Source organism: Anomaloglossus baeobatrachus, chromosome 3, assembly GCF_048569485.1.
Source record: "Anomaloglossus baeobatrachus isolate aAnoBae1 chromosome 3, aAnoBae1.hap1, whole genome shotgun sequence".
NCBI lineage: Eukaryota > Metazoa > Chordata > Amphibia > Anura > Aromobatidae > Anomaloglossus > Anomaloglossus baeobatrachus.
Window position 1 is genome coordinate 527,412,654 of NC_134355.1, and position 25,909 is coordinate 527,438,562.

Genomic DNA, 25,909 nt, shown 5'->3' on the forward strand with positions numbered 1-25,909 from the left:
ATGTCATTATACATGTAAAGGGGACTCTGGGTGTCATTCCTGTAAGGTAGGTGGGAATTGGATGTGGCTCGCAAGGTCACAAAGGTTTGGGACCTCTTCTCTAGAAGTAGAGGATGTCCCCTTGTCACAGTTGCTGGCTTAGAAGAAAAGATGATTACACAGATCTTTGTACAGTCTCTTTATATATTTATACATTGCAAAAAAATCACCCATAAATACTCATTTTTCCAAACTGAATACCCTAAAGTTTCATCATTTGGCGAGAATCAATATTATAATTGTGGAACACTGCTTTTAACCAGCAGAAGTCAATATTTATTGTAGTCATTACTCATACCTATGCTTGCTTCTATGCTATTTCGGAATACAATAAAGATTTGTGTCACAGCTATGTGGGGACAATCCGAAGGAAAACCGTTGCTACCTTTGGAAATACAGGAGTCAGCAGGACACGTCTGTCAGCAGTGTGTCTCACTCATATTATCCTCTATTTCAGAAAATTAGCACCTATGGCTTTTTTAATGTTTACCTGTATAGGATTTCCAGTGACTGGGTTCTTTACTTCTTTTGCCATAAGGATCATTCCCAAAGCAAAGTTTGCAACTCTTTCCGCATGTGTAGAAACAGGAACAGGTACGCCGCCCACAACCATGTATGCATCTCCAATAGTCTCCACCTATGTCATAAAGGGGAATATGAAATAGGGTGTTAGAACTTATAAAGGGAGAACAACGGAATGGGAAATAACACCAGGGTCAGCAACAGCATGGTGAAACAGTGGGTGCACTGTCACCTCACTGTCACCTCGTAGCTCTAGGTTCAAATACAAACGAGGGCAACATCTTCATGGCACACTGATACTAATATGATAATGAGCCTTAGCGTAGGTTCACAGGACTGTATAAAAACAGTCAGTTTCATCCAGAAAAGTGGGCCGATTCCCCCCCCCCCCGTCATCTGTCCGCAATCCGTTTTTTGGGGTTTTTTTTACAGAATCTGCTTTTAATAGTTTCCAGGCCCATTTACAGTCTCCTATGTTACAGAATTGCAATTTATCTGTAAAAATCGGATGCTATACTGTGGCATCCGATATTTTCCTCACACCCATAGACTTATATGGGTCCCACCTGATTTCCAGAGGAAAATCGATTTCCAGAGTGAAAAAAATTAGTCATCTGCACTGCCCCATTAAATAAGTGACGTCCATTTTTTTTTCATGGACAGCACTCCGCAATCAAAATATGATGGTGTGAACAAACCTTAAGTGTGAGAAAAGAAATTAGGCTGGGAATCCATTGATCTTATAAGGATTATGCTATCTCTCAGCAGTGCCAGACAGAACAGCAATGTGCTTGATATGAACTGGATTTGGACACAAACTTTCCATTTCATTAAAAATTAATTGGATTTTCCACTTTCATCAAAAGTGATCCTCAAATGATTCCTGCACTGTAAAGTAACTAAGGCCACTCTTCCAGCGTCAGCTCTTCTCCACTGCTCCAGCTTCAACTTTACACCACTGCTCCAGCTTCAGCTTTGAACCACTGCTCCAGCATCAGCTCTTTACCACTTCTCCAGCTTCATCTTTACACCACTGCTCCAGCTTCAGCTTTGCACCACTGCTCCAGCGTCAGCTCTTCTCCACTGCTCCAGCTTCATCTTTACACCACTGCTCCAGCATCAACTCTTTACCACTGCTCCAGCTTCAGCTCTTCACCTCTGATTTTGTCCAGCGGTGACATCATGTCGACAGCTCCCATCACCGCAGCACCCAATCACTGAACTCTGCTTATGTTGATGTCACAAACCACTGAGCACAGTGATTGGCAGCAGCGGTGATGTGAGCTGTCGACATGACATCACCGTTTTACATACCTCCCAACTGTCCCGGATTCTGCGGGACTGTCCCGATTTGAGGGCTCTCTCCCACAGTCCCACTGCTCACAGCTGTTGTCCCGGGTCCTCCCCTCAGTGCAATGAATAAATTAGAATTGGCTCCTCTCCTCAGTGTAGTGAATAATTTTAAATTAAATTTGCACTTCTCTGGTTTACTGGGACTCAAACTCGTGAACTCATTGTCCATAGGCAGCAGCTCTACCATTGAGCCACTGCCTGTAATGAAAAACATAGGAAGATTTGGTAATATGATGGATAGTAGATGTATAGAAGATGGATAGCTGATGGATAGTAGATGAATAGATGATGGATAGATAGATAGATAGATACATGATAAAAAGATGATAGATATATAGATAGATGGATAGATAGATGATATATGATGGATACATGATAGATATAAGATAAATACGTAATAGATAGAAAGATGGATAGATAGATAATAGATAGATACATAATAGATAGATAACAGATACATAATAGACAGAGGGATAGATATAGAACAGATACTAGATAGATAGAAACATGATAGATAGATAATAGACAGAGGGATAGATATATAATAGGATACATGATAGATAGATAGAAAGATGGATAGATAGATAAATACTGCATCTCTTTGTAGGTGAAGGAAAGAGATTCATTTGATCCCATAAAACTACTATAAAGAAATGAGAAAAAAATACAAATATTTATATAAAAAATGTTTCTTTATTTTCACCACTTTAGATTTAAACCAGCAAGTTTCAAACATGTGTCCAACAGCCCTCCTAGCTTTTCTAGCTGTTTTAGCTGTCGAGCCACTAGCAATGATGATATGAGAGGGAGGATTTTATATAGCTGAACCTACAATGCAGCCTCTGATTACACAGCAGATTACACAGTACATAGAGCTCCATTGTACAGAGCAGCATCTCTATGTTCTGTGTTCTAGGGGGAGAGGAAAAGAGGGTTTTTTTCTAATAAAATTACTAAAAATAATATAAAAAAATAATACAATGTAATTTTATTATACATTTTTATAAAATAATAAACATCACAAATCAGCAAATAACATGGACATATTTGGTGTCCCTGTAATCATAACGACCCGAAGAACACAGAGATCACATTATTTATGGAAATCGGTAAATGGCGTAAAAAAGGCGCAATTTATTATATTTCTTTATTAAAACCCATAAAAAATGTAATAAAAATGTATTGTTGAGGCTGTGTTCACTCATAGAGTAAATGCTGCATTTTTTCAGCAGGTGTCCACACCACGAGTGCAATAACATTTTGCTCAGATTATTGCGTGTTTGCTGTATTTTTTATGCATTGTCCCCCTTATTTGATACATGTTTGTTGCAGATGTGAATTCTGAAACTTATAAAGAAAACAACACCAAAACAGCAGAGTTCAGCAGCATCTTTGGATGCACCAGTGGTGGAGAATTCATGATGTCTCATCCACTTTGCTTGGACAATTAGTCCATGTTCACATGTAGCATAAATGCTGCATTTTTTTCTGCTGTTTTTTTGCAGATATTGTATATTCTGCTGTGTTTAATTGTCCAAGCAAAGTAGATGAGATTCCATGAAAAGACGCAGCTGAACTCTGCGGTTTTGGTGTTTTTTTTCTCTAGACGTTTCTATGTGGAGCTTTAAAAAAACGCAGGAAAAAGCTTCTCTGTACAATAAAAACACTTAAAAACGCACATTCACATCTCAACCAAAAACACATTAAATAATGGAGGAAAGGCAGAAAAAATGCAGCAAAAATGGAAAAATCAGAGAAGATAGTTATTGTATAGTTTAGTGCAGACAGTGGCAGAAACAAAAAGGAACAGAATTTATGCAACGTGTGAACACTACTTTATAGGCACAAATAAGCAACATGTCATATAGTGACACATACAAATATAAGAAAATTCTGGCTGCCATGACTATGAATGAACAGTCCAGGGCATCTGCTGAATGATGTGGCTAGGGGAGTGGCTAGGGGCGTGGTCAAAATATGCCACGGTGCGGAGGTATAGGAGGTGTGCTATTGCAGTCAAAACTGAAACTAGTGACAGAGAGCTGGTGACGCAGCGGGGGAGAGAGTATTATCTGTCTTTGTTACTTTCCAATGTAGGAAACATTTGTGGTTCACTTTTCAAAAAGTGGAAAACCCCTGTAAGCATAGTCCATTGCAACAATTACCTTATAGACATCATGCACAGTGGTTAATCTGTCAAATCGAAGATACATAGAATTCAACATGGCGACGATCTGGATAGGTTCACATTGAGCACAAATGTTGGTAAATGTGACCACATCACTAAAGAGTATCGTACATTCCTTGAATTCACCTGCAAAATAGAAAATTGGAAGCTGATAAATGGGGAGGTCTGCACAATCAGGCTCCTGGGTATAGGGATATTAAAATGACGACAGATATTTATGGGATTTTTGTAGAAGGGGTTAGATTCCAGTTATGAGCCTTGGAATTACAATGATGGAACCACATTTTGCACAGCAACCAGAGGGTACATCATTCCCTAAAAGCTGCAGGCCTGACGTTGGGGACCATTGTACAAGGAGGAACAAAAACTGGATTGAATAATGGGATTTCATATAACTAATAAGGCTAAAGAAATAACCACTGCTCCAAGTGTGAAACCAGACTGTGCGGATGAACAAATGCAACCAAGTATCACCCGCTGCATATGGGTATATAGGTATGGGTAGGCAGAATGTGGTCACTCACCTGCTTCTACTCTCTTGCCTTCCTTCAGTTGGTTGGCTACATGTTTTGGGAGCATGGCATACAATAAAGCTTCTGTCTTTTTTTTCTCTTCTTCTAAATGTTTTGACAGTATTCTCAGCTCTTCCTTCTTCCTCTCAAGCTGGTTAGATAGCTCCATCTCTGCCAATCTTTGCTGGTTCAGGAGAATAAGATCCCGAGTGACATCATGAGGTGCTATGTCAGAGATGTGCATCTGCCTCTCCTCCAGCTCATGCAAGTTACGCAGCAGAGGAGAGCACAAATAGAGCATGCATTCAAGAGACTCCATCCATATCATCTGACCTGAAGACAAAACACATTTGTTTCTTGGATAATATATTATTACCAATATTGTTTACAAATTCAGAATTTCAATGTCAACTTTGAATCACCCCCATCAAGAAATAATGTCAGCCTAGTTCTTACGGACAACTCTTTTCAATCACTATGTTTGCTCTCGTTAAAATAACAATGCTCTACTCTGTCATAAGGATTAAAAGGGTTGTCCTCTACTTGGACAACCCTTTCCAATGACCATGTTTCCACCCCACTATTAAAATACTCGTATACCAAGCTCCAGTGCCATTCCAGCGGTATCAGCACTCGCTCCCCTGGGGCTCACGTAATGTTGTTTTGTCATGTGAGTCCTGTGCCCGATCAGTGATGCCTTCACTCTCCCAGTTTTCAAACATATCCCACATCAAGAGGAACTAAGTGGTGTGAGATTGTGCTCAGTTCACACAATGTATAACGGGGTTTTCACTCACTTTGCTGCGATGCGAGGTAGACTCAGGAACATTATCTCTTTAAGAAGTCCAGGTTTATTTAAACAGGCAAATAAACTGCTCTTGTAACATAAACATGAGCCTCTTCTAGTTTAAAGGAACATACACAAGGTATTACAGTTCATTTAACCCTAGAACGTATACCTGGGGCCTCGCAGGCCTGCTAGGTTACTTGTTTTCTATGATACATTTCTATGGTTGCGCGTTCTAGGGTTAACTGTGTGGTATGACCTACATAGAATTGGATCTAGTCCTTCCCAGTCAGTATTCACACACGATGTCCAATTCCGTTACCTTCACCACAGGTTTCCTTCCAGGAAATTGCAGCCCTCCATACACTGACTCCTGTCAGTCTCTACACAGGACCTCTCCCAGAGGCTCCTTCCTACAACCCTGCACTATCCCTGCTGGCTCCAGTCTCTTTCCATGTGTCAAACAAGACTCCATTAAATCTCTTGCGTGACCTGTCAGACACATGTCAAACACATCCATGGGTGAGGTATGTAGGCCAGACCCACCCATCTCTACAGCCACCTGTGATCCTGACCATGTGAATACTGCAGCAAACATTTATGGCACTAAAAGTGCCAACACTCTTCAGGATCACACCACTTATGTGGTACATACCGGCCATTAATAATGTAGCCGGTCACCTTCTCACAATGGCCAGATGTAGCTCTGACTTCTTCTTGATGTTCAATTTGTCCAAAGTTGGAGACAGTGAAACCAGTATTGGCTCGCATGACAAAACAACTTTACCTGAACCCCAGGGGAGAGACTGCTGACACTGCTGGAACAGCACGGGAGTGGAGTATATGGCTATTTTAATGGTTAGGGGAAACATGGTCATTGGAAAGGGGTTGTCCAAGTAGATGACAACCTCTTTAATCCTTATGAGAGTAGAAGAGGCCCAGGGGCATTAGCTCAGGATACTTCCATGGTGAATGTGCCAATAACTCATAAAGCTGGAAATAGACAGGCACACACTCCTCTGTATAAATATATGTGATTAGTGCAGGGCAAAAAATGGAAGTTGATTAAGATCACCAAGCGTGAAGCTTACAACATTCACATTTGTGTCAACAGCTGCAAAATCAGTGCTGCGATCTGAATAGGTACAAACCACAAGATTCCAGCTGTTGACCCTGGAATATGTTACCAAATATATACCAGCCAAGACCATCACAAATAATATCTATAAAGGTGTTATCCAACAAGTGAAATCATTAAAACCAGCTGCCAAAGTGATCAAATAAACAGGACTTTTTTCTTGCTGAACCACCCATGATGTTGAGGATTGCCGTCACTAGTATTATTATAGAGGATTTCTGTTCTTTAAATAGTTATTCTCCTCATGAAATAGTAAAAAAAGCAATATTACCATTTAATAATTAAAAACCCTCTTTTTACTCAAGAACAAAAATAAATTCCATGAGAAAGGGTCAAATGCCGCGGTGCTGCAGTAAGGAACAATCCAGGAGTCTTTTTTCTGTGAGTTTATTTCTACTCATTTTGGAGCGTTTTTCTCCTAATGAACAACCTAGGCTTCTTTCTTTGGTGATTTTATTTCTACTAGGTCACTGGCCACAACTGCTGTCTATCGTCAGTGGCCGGTCTACTAGGCAAGGAGTCCAACATTTACAAGCTGTTTCCAATGGAGCTAGTAAGTGCTGCTCTGGAGCTGGCCGGATCACTTGATATGGACAGCATCAGAACTCCAGAGGGAAAGCTTCCTCTACTTGCATTATTAGAGAGTGCACAGTTTGGGTCATTGGTGTAACAATATAATTCACAAAGACCTCTTATATACTTTACAAAAAAAAAGTAAGGAACACATGATGATATTAGGAATAAACTAGTTAAAAAACGATACCTCTCAATTCCAGCATTGGCCGCTCCCTCCAAGACTCAGGCATCATCTCTCGCTTTGTCCTAAATACAAACTGACTATTAATGAACTTTCTGACATTAGAAATAGTCAGGGTAACTTCAGGGTGCACTGTGCTGAAATACTGATCTAGTCGAATCCCCATAGTCTGCAGACCAGGAACAATCCTTTGTATGCTCACACCAGCCTGCTTCACCCTCAGCTGAAAATGTGAATAGATAGTTATAATGTAACATAACACAACCAAATAGCATCACATTTCTCCAATATATGCTGCTTTCAACATACAAAGTCGTTCTAGTTATATTATAGACTTGGTAGCCAGTTTGCCACGACTGCCATCTTTAGCCCATTCCCACACTTCATACTATCTAGTAGTAGGTTAACAGGCTGAATATTGTGCTATTTGGCTAATAGCAAGAATAGCTAAAGATTTAAAAATCTTTATTTTTGGGGTATGTGCCCATATGCTGCCATCTAACAGCATATCCTCTTATATGAGTTAGAGTCTCTGTATTGTTTGATAGCTGCTATTAGCTAAATAGTAGAATATTTTTTGTTCATTGAGACTAATAGTAATGCAGACCTTTCCCCATACTATTGTGCCCTTTAGGGGAACGGTCAGCAGGTTTTTGCTACTTTAACTAAGAACAGCATGTTGTAGACAAAGAAATTCTGAATACAACAATATATCACTTAGATTACTAGGTGCAGCCATTCTGAAACCATCTGAATTTTTAGATTTAGTCATGTAGTAGAGCTCCTGTCCCACCCACACCAGGCTTTCTATAGAGATTGTACATTAACAGGGAGGTGTCAATCAGAGAATGGGGCGTGCTGGGCTGCTGTGCTTGTTGCATTCTAGTCCAAGCAATGTAAAGTCTTGCTGTGTCCTGCTGCTTAAATAAACATAGCAAATAAACAACAGATCAGACCTTGACAAAACAGACATCCATGAATTCTCTGTATTAACCATTGCAGCAAGCTGTCTTTAGCTTACATAGCAAAAACCTGCTGACAGTTTCCCTTTAAACCATTCAGATATGCTGTGAAATCACAGGCAGTACTTAGAAGAGATACTTTTCCTATGATTCTCAGTATTGTAAATTCAGTGCCTCCTGGAACAGGAGTCTAAATCGCAGCTGCTATTTTATAGGTACTATGGCCATAGACCCTGTTGATATTATTATGGAACTTAAAGGTAGCCTGTCACCAGTTTTTTAACACCTACTCTGAGAGCAGCATAATGTAGGGTCCGAGATCCTGAATCCAGCGACGTGTTACTTACTGAGCTGCTTAATGTAGTGTTGTTAAAATCACTGATAAATCAGTAGTAGATTATCATTAGAGGACTACTTGGTGTGCTGCCAGGTAGTCCAGCATATTCATCAGCTTTGTATAACTGCTAGATCTGCAGCAGAGAAACCATTGATTGTATCAAAATGACAGCAAACAACTCAGTAAGTGACACATCGCTGGAATCAGGGTCTCTGTCTCTACATTACTCTGCTCTCAGATGGGGAGTAAAAACCTGCTGACAGATTATCTTTAATGGCTGTGGCTGGGAACTATCACTGGTATTATGGGGCACTGTGACCTTTATAACTATGGCCAGCTTAGTTGGAGAACTTCTCTGATAACTGTAAGTAGAATGTCCGGTAGGTATACACTGCAGTTATTATATGGGCATTGTGGCTGTGAGCATTATGGCTTGTACCATAGTGATCTTACAGCCGGCATTATCTGGAATTCAATGTAGAATCTATCTTGCATTTTGACACCTATTACTATCTTTTTGCTCTTTTTCCAAAACACACAGGCGTTTCTGCACCAAAAGTTCTATTATTTTGCTTCCTGGAAAAGAGAGCTCCCAACTGTGCTCACTAGATATAAAATAAAGGAGTCAGCCCCTATGTGAGCCTTCTACACTGGAGATCAAAATTAGAGCACAACACACAATTTCCTAAATGGTCATTTTGTAGTCCTATGTGATTACAGTGGGTATGGAAAGTATTCGGACTCCTTTAAATTTTTCACTCTTTGTTTCATTGCAGCCATTTGGTAAATTCAAAAAAGTTGATTTTTTTCCTCATTAATGTACACTCTGCACCACATCTTGACAGAAAAAAACAGAAATGTAGACATTTTTGCAAATTTATTAAACAAGAAAAACTGAAATATCACATGGTCGTAAGTATTCAGAGCCTTTGCTCAGACACTCATATTTAATTCACTTGCTGTCCATTTCCTTGTGATCCTCCTTGAGATGGTTCTACTCCTTCATGGGAGTCCAGCTGTGTTTAATTAAACTGATAAGACTTGATTTGGAAACGCACACTACTGTCTATGTAAGACCTCACAGCTCACAGTGCATGTCAGACCAAATGAGAATCATGAGGTCAAAGGAACTGCCCAAGGAGACAGAATTGTGGCAAGGCAGAGAACTGGCCAAGGTTACAAAAGAATTTCTGCAGTACTCAAGGTTCCTAAGAGCACAGTGACCTCCATAATCCTTTAATGGAAGAAGTTTGGGACCACCAGAACTCTTCCTAGACCTGGCCGTCCAGCCAAACTGAGCAATCGTGGGAGAAGAGCCTTGGTGAGTAAGGTAAAGAAGAACCCCAAGATCACTGTGGCTGAGTTCCAGAGATGCAGTAGGAAGATGGGAGTAAGTTACACAAAGTCAACTTTCACTGCAGCCCTCCACGAGTCGGGCCTTTATGGCAGAGTGGCTCGACGGAAGCCTCTCCTCAGTGCAAGACATATCAAAGCCTGCATAGAGTTTGCAAAAAAACACATGAAACACTCCCAGACTATGAGACATAAAATTCTCTGGTCTGATGAGACAAAGATAGAACCTTTTGGTGAAAATTCTAAGCGGTATGTGTGAAGAAAACCAGGCACTGCTCATCACCTGCCCAATACAATCTTAACAGTGAAACATGGTGGTGGCAGTATCATGCTATGGGGGTGTTTTTCAGCTGCAGGGACAGGATGATTGGTTGCAATTGAAGGAAAGATGAATGCGGCCAAGTACAGAGATATCCTGGAAGAAAACCTCTTCCAGAGTGCTTTGGACCTGAGACGTGGCCGAAGGTTCAACTTCCAACAAGACAATGACCCTAATCACACAGCTAAAATAACAAAGGAGTGGCTTCAGAACAACTCTGTGACCATTCTTGACTGGCCCAGCTAGAGCCATGATCTAAACCCAATGGAGAGACCTGAAAATGGCTGTCCACAAACGTTCACCATCCAACCTGAGAGAACTGGAGAGGATCTGCAAGGAAGAATGGCAGAGGACCCCCAAATCCAGGTGTGAGAAACTTTTTGCATCATTTCCAAGAAGACTCATGGCTGTACTAGCTCAATAGGGTACTTCTACTCAATACTGCGCAAAAAGTCTGAATACTTATGACCATGTTATATTTCAGTTTTTCTTGTTTAATAAATTTGCAAAAGTTTCTACATTTCTGGGGTTTTTTTTTAAGATGGGGTGCGGAGTGTACATTGAGAAAAAAAGAACTTTTTTGAATTTACCAAATGGCTGCAATGAAACAAAGAGAAAAATTTAAAGGGTCTGAATACTTTCCGTACCCACTGCATATCCTAACATCACTAAATTCGCAGTATTTTAACCTTAGTTCAGAAATTGAACTTATAGTAAAGCACATAATAAAAATGTAAATGAGATAAACAAAAAAGAACACTAAACAAAATTATAGAACACTTTCAGATACCTGCAAGCTATTGGTGTTAATCTGGCACTTGGTGCTAATTTCTTTAATTATCTGACAAACACTATTTACTTGGCAACCTAACTTTCAGTTTCCACGGACTTTGCAAAAATAGTGTGCCATTCCAAAGTAACTGAAAACCTCCAGCAGATTTTCCAGATGAAGGTCAAAGTGGTGACACTATCAGCCATAGCAAGAGAAGTTGATTGTTCAATTTTTTTATTTCAATTCTGTGATTTCAAGAATATTGCATCTTTACAACATCGCAAACTCTTTCAAGTCCAACCTAAAGCCTGGTCACCCTCGCAAGAGAGGAGAGGATAATATGGAGAATCTCCATGGGTAATCGTTTCAACACTGCAGCTGGAATCCCTCGCCAGTTCATCACTGAACAGGGTAAGGATCTGTCTCGTCATACAGTGTCACAACGTTTAAGAGCATTTGGACTGAAAGCTCCCTCTGCAGTGACCGAATCTCTCACTAGCAGAAAGAATCAAAAGGCTAGACTCATTTTTGGTGAGGAGCATGTTGTGTGGACAGAAGAGAAGTGTTCCATAGTTCATTTTACTGATGGAAGCAAATTTTAATTTATTTGGGTCTGATAAGAAACATTATGTTTGTTGACAAACTGGGGAAAGATTGAACCCAAAGTGTGTTAAGAAGTCAGTGAAAGGTGGTGGAGGAAGTGTCATGGTTTGGGGAATGTTTTCTGTAGCAGGAGTTGGAGCTCTCATACAGCTACATGGCATAATGAATGCAAGTGTGTATCAGGACCTTCTTCAACAACACGTGGTTCCTTACTTGCGTTCAATTAGCTAGCAATGTTCATGCAAGACAATGCCCCCTGTCCCACAGCAAAACAGGTAAAGCAGTTCCTTGAAACAGAAAACATTGAAGCAATGAAATGGCCAGCCCAGAGTCCTGATCTAAACCCAATAGAAAACCTCCGGAAAATCCTTGGTGAGAAAGATATGGCCAAGAAAGCGACAACAGTCAAAGAACTGTGGAAGTGACTGGAAGTAGAGTGGACCAAAATCACACCAGAGCAGTGTAAGAGACTAGTGATGTCCTGTAGCCACAGATGTGCTGAAGTAATTCAAAGCAAAGGCCTGTACACGTCCTACTGACTAGTGACTGTTGTTACCTTCAGAAAATGTAGTTATAATCTTTCTCTGTGCTACACTCATTGCTGTTCTCTAATTATTATCATCACGTTTTGGGCAAAATAAAGGTTTTATGTTGATAAACTTTGGATCTTTTGTAGAACATTGTCCTAGTGGCATGGTGTACATAGATTACATTATTTCTGAAAAAAAGCAAATGATGACACATTGTTCTCTAATTTTGATCTGCAGTGTAAATAGAGACCTTGTAACTTGAGATAAATACTACTTCAGCCCCTATAAGGCTATGTGTCCACGGTAGAATGTACCTGCGGATTTTTCTGCATGAAAATCCGCGACTTTCGCGGCAAATCCGCACCTTATTTTTGCCGCGGATTACCGCGAATTTGCCGCAGATTTTTTTTTTTTCCCCATTCTATACCCAAAATCCGCACCAAAATCCGCAACAATAATTGACATGCTGCAGATTTTTCCGGATCAAAATCCGCGGCAAATCCGCCGCGGAAAAATCCGCAGCATGGACACAGCATTTCCAAAATGCCATTGAAATGGCTTGGAAGTGCCGCTGCTGCAGATTTTCGGAAAATCCGCGGTAAATCCGCGGCAAATCCGCGGCAAAGTCCGCGGTAAATCCGCAGCGTGGGCACATAGCCTTATAGAGTAACCCATCACAGTATTCACACAGCAATGGTCGCCATACCAATGCCACCAGCCATAGTTCTCAGTACTCTCATGACATTCACAGCCACAAAGCCCCTATAATAAGACTAATGAATGACTATATGGCTGCTGACCTCTAATGTAGCAAACATTTTATGCTGAACTGTCCCCATTAACAAATATTACAAATACATTGATCCTTTTCTTCCCCATATTCTCTGGTACAGACCATTGGCCATTATTTCCCAGCAGCGTCTGCTCTACGCATCCAGTTATTCTCTCCCTTATTATAAAACAACTGTAGTAATGAGAACAGATTTCAGCATAGTTTAGGATATAATCGCTTACCTCTTCATCAAACACTATGTGAAATGGAAGCCCATTACAAAATGTTTTAACATCGACCCACAGAGACTTTGGATACACGGGCAGAAATCCTCTTAACATTTTACCTGCAACAAACCTCATGTTAATTCTATTAGGTTAGTAAGTGGAAATATCATCAGCTAAGGTTCAGGGTCAGTGACAAAGTGATAGGCAGCCACCGAGTCTATATACTGATGTGATTGGCGATGTAGCAAAACTAATTTAGCAGATGAGACATAAAATGATATCTGAGTTTATGGAGCGAAACTAGGGAATTAGCTAAAAAGGGTGAAGACATTACATTTGTAGGAAAGGAGACATCATCATTACACAGAGGGGCAGGAATATGCATTATATCCTCAAATATAGTAATTCCAAGCACAAGGCTGGAGGGATTTTCCTTTAGATTGTGTAATCATTTTGAAAGGAACAACTTTTTTCCTATCCAACTATCTATCATCTATCTAGACTAATGAGCAAAAGGGTAACAATGTTTTGAACTTTTGACTTTAAGGCTCCATATCTCACCATCCACTGCAGCTTTGATCAGACTACTGTGGCGCCTCTGTGGTTAGGCACTACAGGGGAATGCAGCACCTTAACATCAAGGTGCAGTGCTCTTTGGTTACAGGCGAAAGAGAGAAAAAAATGCAGAGTCTTATATTAGATTGAGTAACATTGACTCAGAAGCCCCTACCTTCATATTCCTGGGACTGTTTATATAGTAGGTCCATAGGGGGGTGGAGCCTAGCTGAGCGTGATACACGACGTGGTTGCCAGGACGACTGGGTGACAGTTAGTCAGTTAACAGTCAGTCAGTAAAGAGTGACAAGCAGAGAAGAGAGTAAATTGATGACTGAAAGAAGGGCTAGAAATAACATAGGTCCGACGTCCTGAGCGAGGGTACCACAAAAGAAAAGAAAGACACTGGAAAAGGGGTAACCCAGACGGAAAGGGGACGCTTTAGGTCTGGCGAGAGCCAGCTGAAGAGTTAAGGTCGACACCGGTATAACGGGACCGAGGAGGTTTGTCAGGTTTATCCCCAAAACCATTGACCGTTAACCTAGGATCCTAAATATCAGGAGTCCCGGTACCCATCAAGAGTCTGACTACTGACCCCAAGCCGAGTTCACGACGCTGTTGCGGGATAGATAAAGAAATCTTGCAGCATCAGACCCCTGTTAAAACCAGTGACGAGACTAACGAGTGGGTTAAAGAGGGAGTCACAGAGCCCTCAGAGCAGAGACCAAGAAAGAAACAAAGAAAGGTTACCTCAGAGAGAGACTCTGTCATCAAATCCCCTCCAAAACTTGTGACCATTGGCCTTCTGGTAACCGAACTGTTGCTGCTGTGAACTGTGCAAAATAAACCAGATGCTAGTAAAAAGGACTGGTTTAAGCTGATGTGGACTCGGTATGTCATCTCTCCGCCGTTCTACAGGACCCTTCAGAGAAGAAGGCAGCCATGACCGCTCGGTCGCTTCCCTCCTGGTCAGCGACCCGCCACCCTGAGGTAAGAAATCTCCACCTGTGGGGAGCTGAGAGATCTTAAGCTGCCGTCACCATCACCTCAGAGGTCGGTCGCAGGCAGCGCTGGTATGTCCCACTTACCAGACACCACAGGTGGCGTCACGTATGTCCCCAAAGTCATCCCTGAACCCCATTCCAAAGCCGCAGAGTGAGCGCCCAGGGCACGAAGCCGGGACCGACCACCTGTTATAACGCCATCGAGAGTAAAGTATCCGTAGTCCCGGCGCCAGAGTACCCCTACCGAAAACCCTGATGGTCGACTCACTACCTTCTTACATAAAGGTAACTTGCAACTATTTAGCATATGACTAGTTATGCAGATTCTTGCCATCACTGCATAGTTACTATTTTGCTCCTGGTGTTTGAAAAATCTTTTTCTTCCTGTATACTACAAATTACAACCTGTTCTCACATTCTCTAATAGCTCAGTGTGCTATTAGGTAGATTCCCAAGTAAAAGGTCACTGGTGCAAATCAACGAGCAGCCATGAAGAAGATTTCCCAAGACAAAAAAACAGCATCGTCCAGCTTGTCAACAGCAGTCTCTCGGCCAAGAAAATTGCTAAACTATATCATTTGAGTGTGGCAGCCCTGAATCTTCAGTCGCCACAGGGTACTGCGCCTCACCAGAGGTGCAGTATTCATCCCGGATAAGGAGGAGGTCGGTGCCGGTCATTCACAATCCACAAACACATAAGTCAGTTGCCCTCTCACCGGGATGGGGTAAGGGTAGGGTAATTTAGGATGGCCACCATATCGTCTGGGGCCTCCCACCCACTAGCTCAGGTGCTCAGTCGGCAGAGTGACTGATCAGGGGAACAAGGAGACACACACACACAGTCGAGAAACCACCGGGAACCAAGTGAAACGCAGGAGAACATGGTCACTGAGGGGAACGCTCATAGCTCCCTCAGGACCGGTGCACATCTCAGGGTGTGGAGCCCTAGGCTGGTGGGCACTTTACGGCCCGCCAGCAGATTTCGGTGGTCAGAGATTTTTAAGTCTACTGGCCTACAACAGTGCCCGCGGCAACGTAGCACATAGAGCCAGGAATCATGACCATTTTCCGACCCCATCAACAGAGTCGCGCTGCCTGCTTTACGGGATGGGGTACATAACCACCGCAGGGACTTACACAACATAGCGCAGGGAGGATGGACTCACGGCGCATCCCACCGGTTCTGGCCTCCGAAATATCCGGGATCGGCTCGAGCCCATCACAGCGGAGTCTGGCAGTCCAACGGCAGGAGCAACTCAGTGAGTAAACAACTTAAACTGCACCCGCTCTGTCATTTGATCCTTCACGCACCCCATGCTTTCACACTGGGGTGGACAACTACTCCTAACCTCCTCCCTGGGTCCTAGCTCTACCTGTGGAGAGCTGCAACACCCGAGCTGCGTCAGCATCAGCCCCAGCAGACATCATCCCTGCAGGGGCGGCTTCCATACCTGGCCGCATACCACAGGTGGCATCACAAATAGGAGTATTGGCTATCATCCCCATCCCCCATCTTTATTGACACCATCGGGGTCACGAAACCGGGCCAGACCGCTGTGACATCCCAAATCAAACCGACACTGGCCCGGTGCCGAGTAACCCCAGAGACCCCGCGGATACGTCATGAGTGCCATGACAGTTGAAAGAATACAAAATGAAGTCCATCCATCCATTCAAAAGCCAAGAAGTGGACATCCAGGCAAATATTGAAGTTAACAAGTCAACTGATCACAAGGTCTATCAGTTCTGGTGTGACAAACACGGCAAAAGAGGTGGCTCATATGTTTCATACTACTGAGATCACAGACATCCATGCAAGCACTGTGTGACACACGTTACACAAGTCTGGAATGGTTGCTGAAAAAAGGTGAAGAAGCCTCAAGTTCAATATTGTCATTAGAAGTATTGGCTCGAGTTTGCAAAAAAGTATGAAAAGTGGACAGTAGAAGATTGGAAACGGGGGACTTGGAGCAATGAGATGAAAGTCAATAAACTAGGCTCTGACGGGTGCAAATGGGTCTGGAAAAAACAAGGGAAAAAGGGGCTAATGGATCGAGAAGGAACTGTCAAGTTCGGTGGAGGACGCCTGATGATATAAGGGTTATTTCACAGCCAAAGGCATTGGATACTTGACCAGTAGCAATGGTGGTCTCAATGCTGAGCTTTATGTGAGTATCCTACAAACTTACTTCGTACACTCAAGTACTGTGGGTAGGAAAAGGACAATTTTATTCAATATACTTTAAAAACAAAGACAGAAAACAATATATAATTTCATTTTGTAACAGGAGATAGGGAGGCAGCATGATGGGAGACACTAAGTAGCCCTAGTACTGGTTCTGCCTAGCCACAGAGATTAGCACACTAATAAAATACCCAAGTTTAGACGCCCCTGTTAATTCATGACTCTACCTAACTACACCTGTAGTTCCTTTATAGGTCACTTATCGTTATATAAGTCATCCATCAATATCAAATTGTATCTGCAGGACACAAATGGAGGTTGTAATTTCCAAAATGAGAAAAACAAACAAAAAGTTATAAAAATTGAAATCATTTAGCAAAAACTATTTATATATGAATCTCACGTACCAAGCAAGAGTCAAGATAATTATATATGTGATGTTAGTGGAGTATCAATGAAAAAGAAAAATAGAAGGAAGAAATGGGATGTACTTCCCTTTAAGCAGAAAGTCCAATATTGCGCCGCAATGCTTAGGTGATGTCATGTGATCACTATTGGATAATGTGTCCCGCGGGCAACCCACGCCCCCTTGATGATGGGGCACAGCTGATGATGCGACATATGTTTACTCATATTCTCATTTGTCTCATGAATATGGGAGTACCATATAAACTCTCCTTAACTCCAATTTGAGTAGCAACCATTAAAGTCAGAAATGCTGCCAGTCCTTTTACAACCCGGCCTCCTGATGAACCTGTATTCGGATGGAGGTGGGGGATGTAATACATTGAGGCATCATATTTAACTTTCTGCTCAAGGGGAAGTACATACCACTTCTTCCTTGTATTCCTCACTTAAGCTGGGGTCACACTAAACGACAGCGACAACGACGTCATTTTCTGTGACGTAGCAGCGACCTTGTAAGTCGCTGTTATGATCGCTGCTTAGCTGTCAAACACAGCAGCCGAAGCAGCGATCATAACGACACGCGTCGCTGTGCTGCAACATGTGCAGAGAGCAGGGAGCCACGCACACTGAGCGCTGGCTCCCTGCTCTCCTAGCTACAGTACACATCGGGTTAACTACACGATGTGTACTGCAGCTATATGTCACAGTGCAGAGAGCAGGAGCCGGCGCTGGCAGCGTGAGAGCGGCGGAGGCTGGTAACGAAGGTAAATATCGGGTAACCACCTTGGTTACCCGATGTTTACAGTGGTTACAGCTTACCGCAGCTTCCAGATGGCGGCTCCTGCTCCCTGCTCGCTTCATTTCGTCGCTCTCTCGCTGTCACACACAGCGATGTGTGCGTCACAGCGGGAGAGCGACTACCAAAAAATGAAGCTGGACATTCAGCAACGAGCGGCGACCTCACAGCAGGGGCCAGCTCGTTGCTGGATGTCACACACAGCGACAGCGACGGGACGTTGCTGCAACGTCACAGAAAATGGTGACGTAGCAGCGACGTCGTTGTCGTTGTGTGTGACACCACCTTTACACTTTTTTACCTTATAACGAGATCATGTCTATCAGTGACCATTACAATTGATAAGCAATTGTCTGGAGTAGGTGTCCATTGGAACCTTTTTCATTGCTTAGGGGTACTTCACACACAGCGAGATCGCTACTGAGATCGCTGCTGAGTCACGGTTTTAGCGATCTCGCTGTGTGTGACACTGAGCAGCGATCTGGCCCCTGCTGTGAGATCGCTGCTCGTTATACACAGCCCTGGTTCGTTTTTTTATTGTTGCTCTCCCGCTGATAAGCACACATCGCTGTGTGTGACAGCGAGAGAGCAACAATCCTGAATGTGCAGGGAGCAAGAGCCGGCATCTGACAGCCTGCGGTAAGCTGTAACCAAGGTAAACATCGGGTAACCAAGGTGGTTACCCGATATTTACCTTCGTTACCAGCCTCCGCAGCTCTCACGCTGCCAGTGCCGGCTCCTGCTCCCTACACACGCTAAGCTAAGCGGTGTGCGCTGGTAACTAAGGTAAACATTGGGTAACCATACCCGATGTTTACCTTAGTTACCAGTGTCCGCAGCTTCCAGACGCCGGCTCCGTGTAAGCGCAGCATCGCTTGCACGTCACTGCTGGCTGGGGGCTGGTCACTGGTCACTTGTGAGATCTGCCTGTTTGACAGCTCACCAGCGACCATGTAGCGATGCAGCAGCGATCCTGACCAGGTCAGATCGCTGGTGGGATCGCTGCTGCATCGCTAAAGTGTGACGGTACCCTTTCTCCACTGACATTGTTTATATGATTACCTTGACTCTGCCTTTGTAAGTGAGATTGAGATATAGATATATATATATATATATATATATATATATATACACAGGGTGGTCCAAAAGTAGGTGGACAGTAGGACAGTATGTGTAATAGGGCAATCAAACAGGGAGTAAAGTGAGACTGACTGAGTTGCCCTTAGCAACCAATCAAATTTCACCTTTCATTTTCCAAAGAGCCTGTGAAGAATGAAAAGTGGAATCTGATTGGTTGCTAAGGGCAACTGAGTCAATTTCACCTTACACCATGTTTGATAACCCTATTACATATACTGTCCAGCTACTTTCAGACCACCCTATGTATATATATATATATATATATATATATATATATTTATTTACATATCTATATATATATATATATTTACTAAACAATTTGATTTTTATAACTTTTTGTTTGTTTTTCTCATTTTGGAAATTACAAATTCTGTTTGTGTCTTGTAGATACAATTTGGTATTGATGGGTGATTTATATATAGGGAACTATAGAGGCAGTTAGGGAGAGTCGTCGTTGAGCTGGGGAGCCTAAACTTGCATGTATTTTAGGGTGCCAATCTCCATGGCTTGGCAGGACCAATATAAGAGCTGCTTAGTGCCTCCCATCATACGGCCTCCATATCTCCAGTTGTAAAATGATATTTTTTTTGTGTTGGTGTATTTGATACCAAACTTAATTATTTGTGCATGTCGTCTGTCCTTGTTTTAAATGCACATTGAATAAAGTTGTTTTTATCATTATATAAGATAAATAGTTTATACTCTTCTTAGCACTTAGCAATTTTTCCCTTCAACATTCTCATATGTTAAATTAAACGAAAAGGACGACATAGTGTTCCAGCTGGACAACGACCGGAAGCATACGTCAAGATTGGCATAGAAATGGGTCAGTGCTAATGAAGTAGAGGCGCTGGATTGGCCTCCGCAGTCCTCAGTCCTCAACCCAACTGAACACTTGTGGGTAGAGTTGAAGAAGGAGCTCTATACATACCCAAGTGAGTCAACCAGTATGCAACAACATAGAGAACATGTGGAAGAGACCAAGGATCAGACTTCAGTCAAGACTTGCTGGAGTCTGATAGGAGCATGCCCAGAACTATTCAGGCAATGTTGAAGCCAAAGGTGAATTTATATAACACTAAGAAAATAATAAAAATGTAAATTTAGATTTTTAGGAGAAAAACAGTAACAATGCAGTGACATGACAAGAATCTGTATAAATAATTATATGCTAAATAGTTGCAAGTCAAATTTATTTATGAGATGATCATCTATAAAATGAAGATAGTCTCACTCTCAAAGCTGTATTGGAAGGTGAGATATGGAGCCTGAAAGTCAAAAGTTCAAAAAAGTGTTACAATTTTGCTTGTCAGAGTATCTAGCAATCTATCTATCTGTCTATCAGTCTATCAATCTATCAATGTATCATCTATCTAACTGTCTATCTATCTGTCTATCAGTCTATCAATCTATCAATGTATCATCTATCTAACTGTCTATCTGTCTATCTATCAGTCTATCAATCTATCAATGTATCATCTAACTGTCTATCTTTCTTTCTAAGATATTACAAATCAACAGATTCACCAAATTTTCTCAGGAAGTTTTATTTATTGGAAGTTGATTAGTTCTGTATCAAAGGTATTCCAAAGCTCCAATTGCCCTGAAAACGTGTACAACACTATTCGCTTTTCCACACACACTCATTTTTACTATTATGCAATCACACACAGAATCTGTACAATTTGTTCAGCTGTGACATTCTTTCATTATCTAGAATCACCATAAAATTGCTGCTGCCTTTCCTTCTACTGCTTTTATAAAATTTATAAAAGTCCCTCCTGATTGACTGTGGGATAGATGCAAGGCTTTATAGGGAAACCATCCTGAGATCATATGTAGAGATGAGCGATCCTGATCTGCAAAGATCGGAAAATGTTAAATCGTGTGATCTTTGGCCGGTTCGGAATGGGATCGGACATCTGAACATTTTCTGCAAGAGTCCGCGATCTTGCCAAGGATCAGTTAATGCTCGTATGGCAAATACCATCCTCTTCCTGCCCATCACAGCCATGTCAAGTATTGGCATAGCTGTGATTGGTCACTTTAAAAAAAAAAATAAAAAAGGAAGTATAGCAGCACCTTCGTACCATGTTCTTTTGCAGGAGTTAGCTTAATCTTCCTCTAGATTTGCTCCAGACAGGTAGCTAATTATCCCTGCAACTCCTGATTACTTTCTACCATATGAATATTACTTCCTAATTATGTTGTTATTCGTCACACAGCTCTGCTGAGTCAAGCTACATGTTACAAACTCAGCCCTGCTAATTAACCTGCTGAATCAATTAATCATTTATTTTTTACTACTTCTTAATGCTATTGAATACTACATCCCTGCTGCTCCTGCAGTTAACTGCATCCCTGATGCAAGATACCTTATTCTGAATATTATGTATGTCTCTGTTATTCCTGAAGTTAACCACATCGCACTGCAAGATCCCTGATTGCATGTATATCTCATATGTTGCTGTATGAAACTGCACTGCATCTACTGCTTCCAGCTTGGGTGGTCCATCTGTCATCCTGCATAACCTGTTGTCCTGCTGCTCATTGACCCACATGCTGTCTAGTAAATAAAATTCTCCTGTAAACCTAAACTTATGGTGTAAAGAATCCACCTCACTAGGTGAGCCCATAACAGCTATCTGTTAATCTATGAGTTTTGCAGTATCAATCTATGATAGGGTACTTTCACAGTTGCGTTAATTACCTTCAGCAGTCACAATCCGCCCTTTTGGAAAACAGCAGAATCCGTTAACGGATTCCACTGTTTCCCATAGACTTGTATGGATGACAGATTGTGCCAAAAGTACCTGTGTTGCTTCCTCTGGCCGACGCTGCGTTGCTTCCGCCGAGCGGAAGGAACGCAGCATGTAACGTTTATTGAGCGGCGGAATCCTCTATTTTTCACTGCACATGCTCATCTTTTTTTTTTTTAAATCACAGAAACTTTATTTTGTCTCTCGGTGGCCGAACGTTCTGCTGAGCGCCCGGCCGCCGGCATGTGAGAGTTCTCGGCTGAGCGCCCAGCAGCCGGCATGTGAGAGCTCTCAGCTGAGTGCCCGGCCGCCGGCATGTGAGAGCTCTCAGCTGAGCGCCCGGCCGCCGGCATGTGAGAGCTCTCAGCTGAGCGCCCGGCCGCCGGCATGTGAGAGCTCTCGGCTGAGCGCCCAGTAGCCGGCATGTGAGAGCTCTCAGCTGAGCGCCCGGCCGCCGGCATGTGAGAGCTCTCAGCTGAGCGCCCGGCCACCGGCATGTGAGAGCTCTCAGCTGAGTGCCCGGCTGCCGGCATGTGAGAGCGTTCAGCTGAGCGCCCGGCAGCCAGCATGTGAGAGCTCTCAGCTGAGTGCCCGGCTGCCGGTATGTGAGAGTGCTCAGCTGTGCGCCTGGCCGCCGGGTGATCAGCTGATCGTTCACAATAGTCTGCTGCCAGTAAAACGGTAAAGAATAAAAAAAAATAAAAAAAAAAAGCTTTCCGTTGTTTTGTACGATCCGTTGCATCCGTTGTGCCATTATATGCAACACATCCGTTGCATCCGTCACACAATGCAATGCCGTTCAACGCAAGTGTGAAACTAGCCATAAATAGAGTAAAATATAGATAAATAAAGAAAAGTAAACAGGGGACTTTTTGCAGTTATCTCTTAAAAATGTCCCTATTTGCACAATTTCTTTCACTTTTTGGTCCTTATTTTGTTTCCTTGTCTTTATTATTAATCCTAGCTATGCAACATATATTTTACAATGCTTGTAAATATCTATGACCCAGGCAAAATTTGGAATTCTGCCCCCTCTATTAACACTTTAATTATTAGGCAAGTCACTTTGATGTCCTCGCTACCATATCTGTCTTACACTTTGCTGTGGTCTCTTTTATTTTACCCGACTATCATCCATAGTGATTACAAAAAGATCCTCTGAGATAAAGCCTGAATAAGCTGCTAAGCGCAATAGAAATAGCAATGTCTGCTGTCCTCATAGAAATGTATAAGTTACAGCTAAAATCAGACAAACTCATCCACTATGAGCACAAATATACATTTTAATGTCCAGAAGTTAAAATTTAATGTTTCATATCCTAAGATTGTACACACAAGGAAGAAAATTAAACACACTGCAGACGCTACAAATTACAAGACAAAATTGTGCCATGTGGCAACACCACATCAGGTCTTTCTTAATTAAAAAGGTATCCATAATACTTTGCAGGCATAAATACCTCTTCCAAATTGCACAATTCCTCTAATAGTCCCCCAGTGATTCTTCTTCTTTACGGGGCACACGGATACTTGGTTCGCTCTATCTCGAAGTTTATTAACTGCATTTTCAATACTCTGTGAAGTAATCTGGAAGAATCGTTACAAAGTTACTACTGAAACTGTATAAATAGCCGACTATACTCACAATGATAAAGTCTTAATACAGTAAACCACCATTAAAGAGAATCTATCATCCCATTTGACCTTTTTAAACTGTTAATATGGGCATACAGGTTATAGAATGCTGAAAAAAGCCATACCTTTATTCTCATATAAAATGCATTGTTGTTGAAAATCATCTTTTATCACTTTATGTACATGAGCTCTTTCAGGCTATGGGCCAGATGCTGCCTGGAAGATTACTCCGCCTTCAGAGCTTATTTTAAATAAAAAGGGCATTTCCAGTGTGATGGCCGCTCTCTGCTATCACTGCAGAGCTATGTGTGATTATAAGAGTACGCTCACACAAGTGTATGACTCGCACGATTACCGGATCGCATCACCTGGCACGGCCGCACCCTGTTCGGTCAGGAGCGGGTCAGCTGCATAGAAATACAAGAAGCCGACCCGGAGAGTGTGCGTAGTGATGCGATCCAATAATCCTGCGAGTCATACACTTAGGGCTCACTCACACTTGCGCTATTTTGACGCAAACGGAATCCGTCACTAATGTAGTACAGTTCATTTATTTACAGTGGAAGCGCGACATCGTGTGGACACAAGCGGGTACTGCATGACACACACACGCCATAGTAAAGCGCTTCCACTGTAAATAAATTAACTGTACTACATTAGTGACGGATTCCATTTGCGTCAAAATAGCGCAAGCGTGAAACTAGCCTTACATGAGCATACCCTAGCTGACACATCTGCAGGGTCCTCTCAGCATCAGCCTCTCACAGGCAGAAAAGGTTGCATTCCATTTGCGTTCCACGCCGCGGACCGGGAGTATCTTTAGACCGAATCACTATTGGGATTCATGCGCCACATGTGAGTTAAGTCCTGCGTGATTACAGGGGTATTTAAGATCCATTTCCTCCACCTGGACATACGCCCACTGAGGAAAGCATATTGAAATGTATGTCGGGGTGGAGGGACGGCTCAGCACTACACACCAGGTAATTATCGTTTACTGGCACAAGAGCACCTTATTCTATCGGTTATTGAATCCAACCTGAGTGCATTGCTGTTCGATCATTGCAACCACCATAGCACTTTATACTTAAAGCACCTTACATCACTGGTCACTGATCAGCACTTAGCACCCAACAACATTAATACCTCACGGAATTTGCAAACTAATATATATTGTATAGGTCTAAACCAACTATTTATATTGTAATTTATGTTTGTTTGGGTTTTTTTTGGTTTTTTTTTAATACACACTAATTTACTATTTATGAATATATATTATATGCCACCCTTTATTCACATATCTCTTTGTATTTAGATGGATTAATTTAAAAAAATATATATTATCAATTAATTTTATTTTTGTCTGTGAATGTTACACATGTTAGGTTTACATTAACCAGATATATTTATCAATTCTTTGAAATCTCCAGACAAAAATACATTCATTCCGTACTGAATATTTGGGTGTTATTTACTCCTGTGCCTTTTACTAGTTTACTAACTAAGTTTACTAATTATGCTGACACATCATCCCTCTTGTTTGAAGCACCATTATTTACTATACTTGTGATGATTTTATATATTTTATTTAATTTATTAAATAAATAATCTATTATAAAATATTGATTTCACTGTGTTTTTTGGTGGAGTATATTCTGCTACAATAAGGGTTGTTATAAGTCAGCTGTGCAGTGAATTATTAATTAAGACCATATTGTTGTTAATTTTAAGGAGGTATCTTCCAGGCAGCATCTGCCCCATAGCCTGGAAGAGCTCATTTACATAAAGTGATAAATGATGATTTCTCCACAACAAGGCTTCTGGTATGAGGCAGACAGGTAGGACATTTTTCAGCATTCTATAACCTGTATGCCCATATTAACAGTTTAAAAAGTTCAAAGTAGTGACAGATTCCCTTTAATGTAAAATCTATAGTCAGAATGATGTTAAGTAAATCCTTTCCTTCAATGGATATATAAAGCAAATCCAGTGGAGTGACGTTACTTCCCTTATCTAGAGCCATTAGGTCTAATTGTAGACTCTGGACAGAGTACAATAGATATCAGCTGAAGCTATCCATAGAGCTACACAGTGAAAGTTGGAACTAGACCCATTAGACAGAAGCTCCTGTGTGGATACCAGCTAACCATATGGTAAAGATTATACCATTTAGGCTACTTTCACACATCCGGTTTGAGCACTGCGGCTCAATCCGGCTGTGAAACCTATGCAACGGATGCGGCGAAAACACTGCAT

The 25,909-nt window shown here is 41.9% G+C and overlaps 1 protein-coding gene across 1 annotated transcript in view; it reads right to left on the reverse strand.

Annotated features, from left to right (window-relative positions):
* Positions 1-25,909, reverse strand: part of LOC142295495 (guanylate cyclase soluble subunit beta-2-like) — a 161,343-nt gene that overhangs the window by 35,056 nt on the left and 100,378 nt on the right. Inside the window, exons 7-12 of the mRNA XM_075338596.1 lie at positions 23,479-23,605; positions 13,187-13,290; positions 7,303-7,519; positions 4,627-4,947; positions 4,080-4,228; positions 530-676 (exon numbers count right to left, since the gene is read on the reverse strand). Of these exons, the coding sequence (XP_075194711.1) occupies positions 530-676; positions 4,080-4,228; positions 4,627-4,947; positions 7,303-7,519; positions 13,187-13,290; positions 23,479-23,605 (1,065 nt within the window). The remainder of the gene's footprint in view (positions 1-529; positions 677-4,079; positions 4,229-4,626; positions 4,948-7,302; positions 7,520-13,186; positions 13,291-23,478; positions 23,606-25,909) is intronic.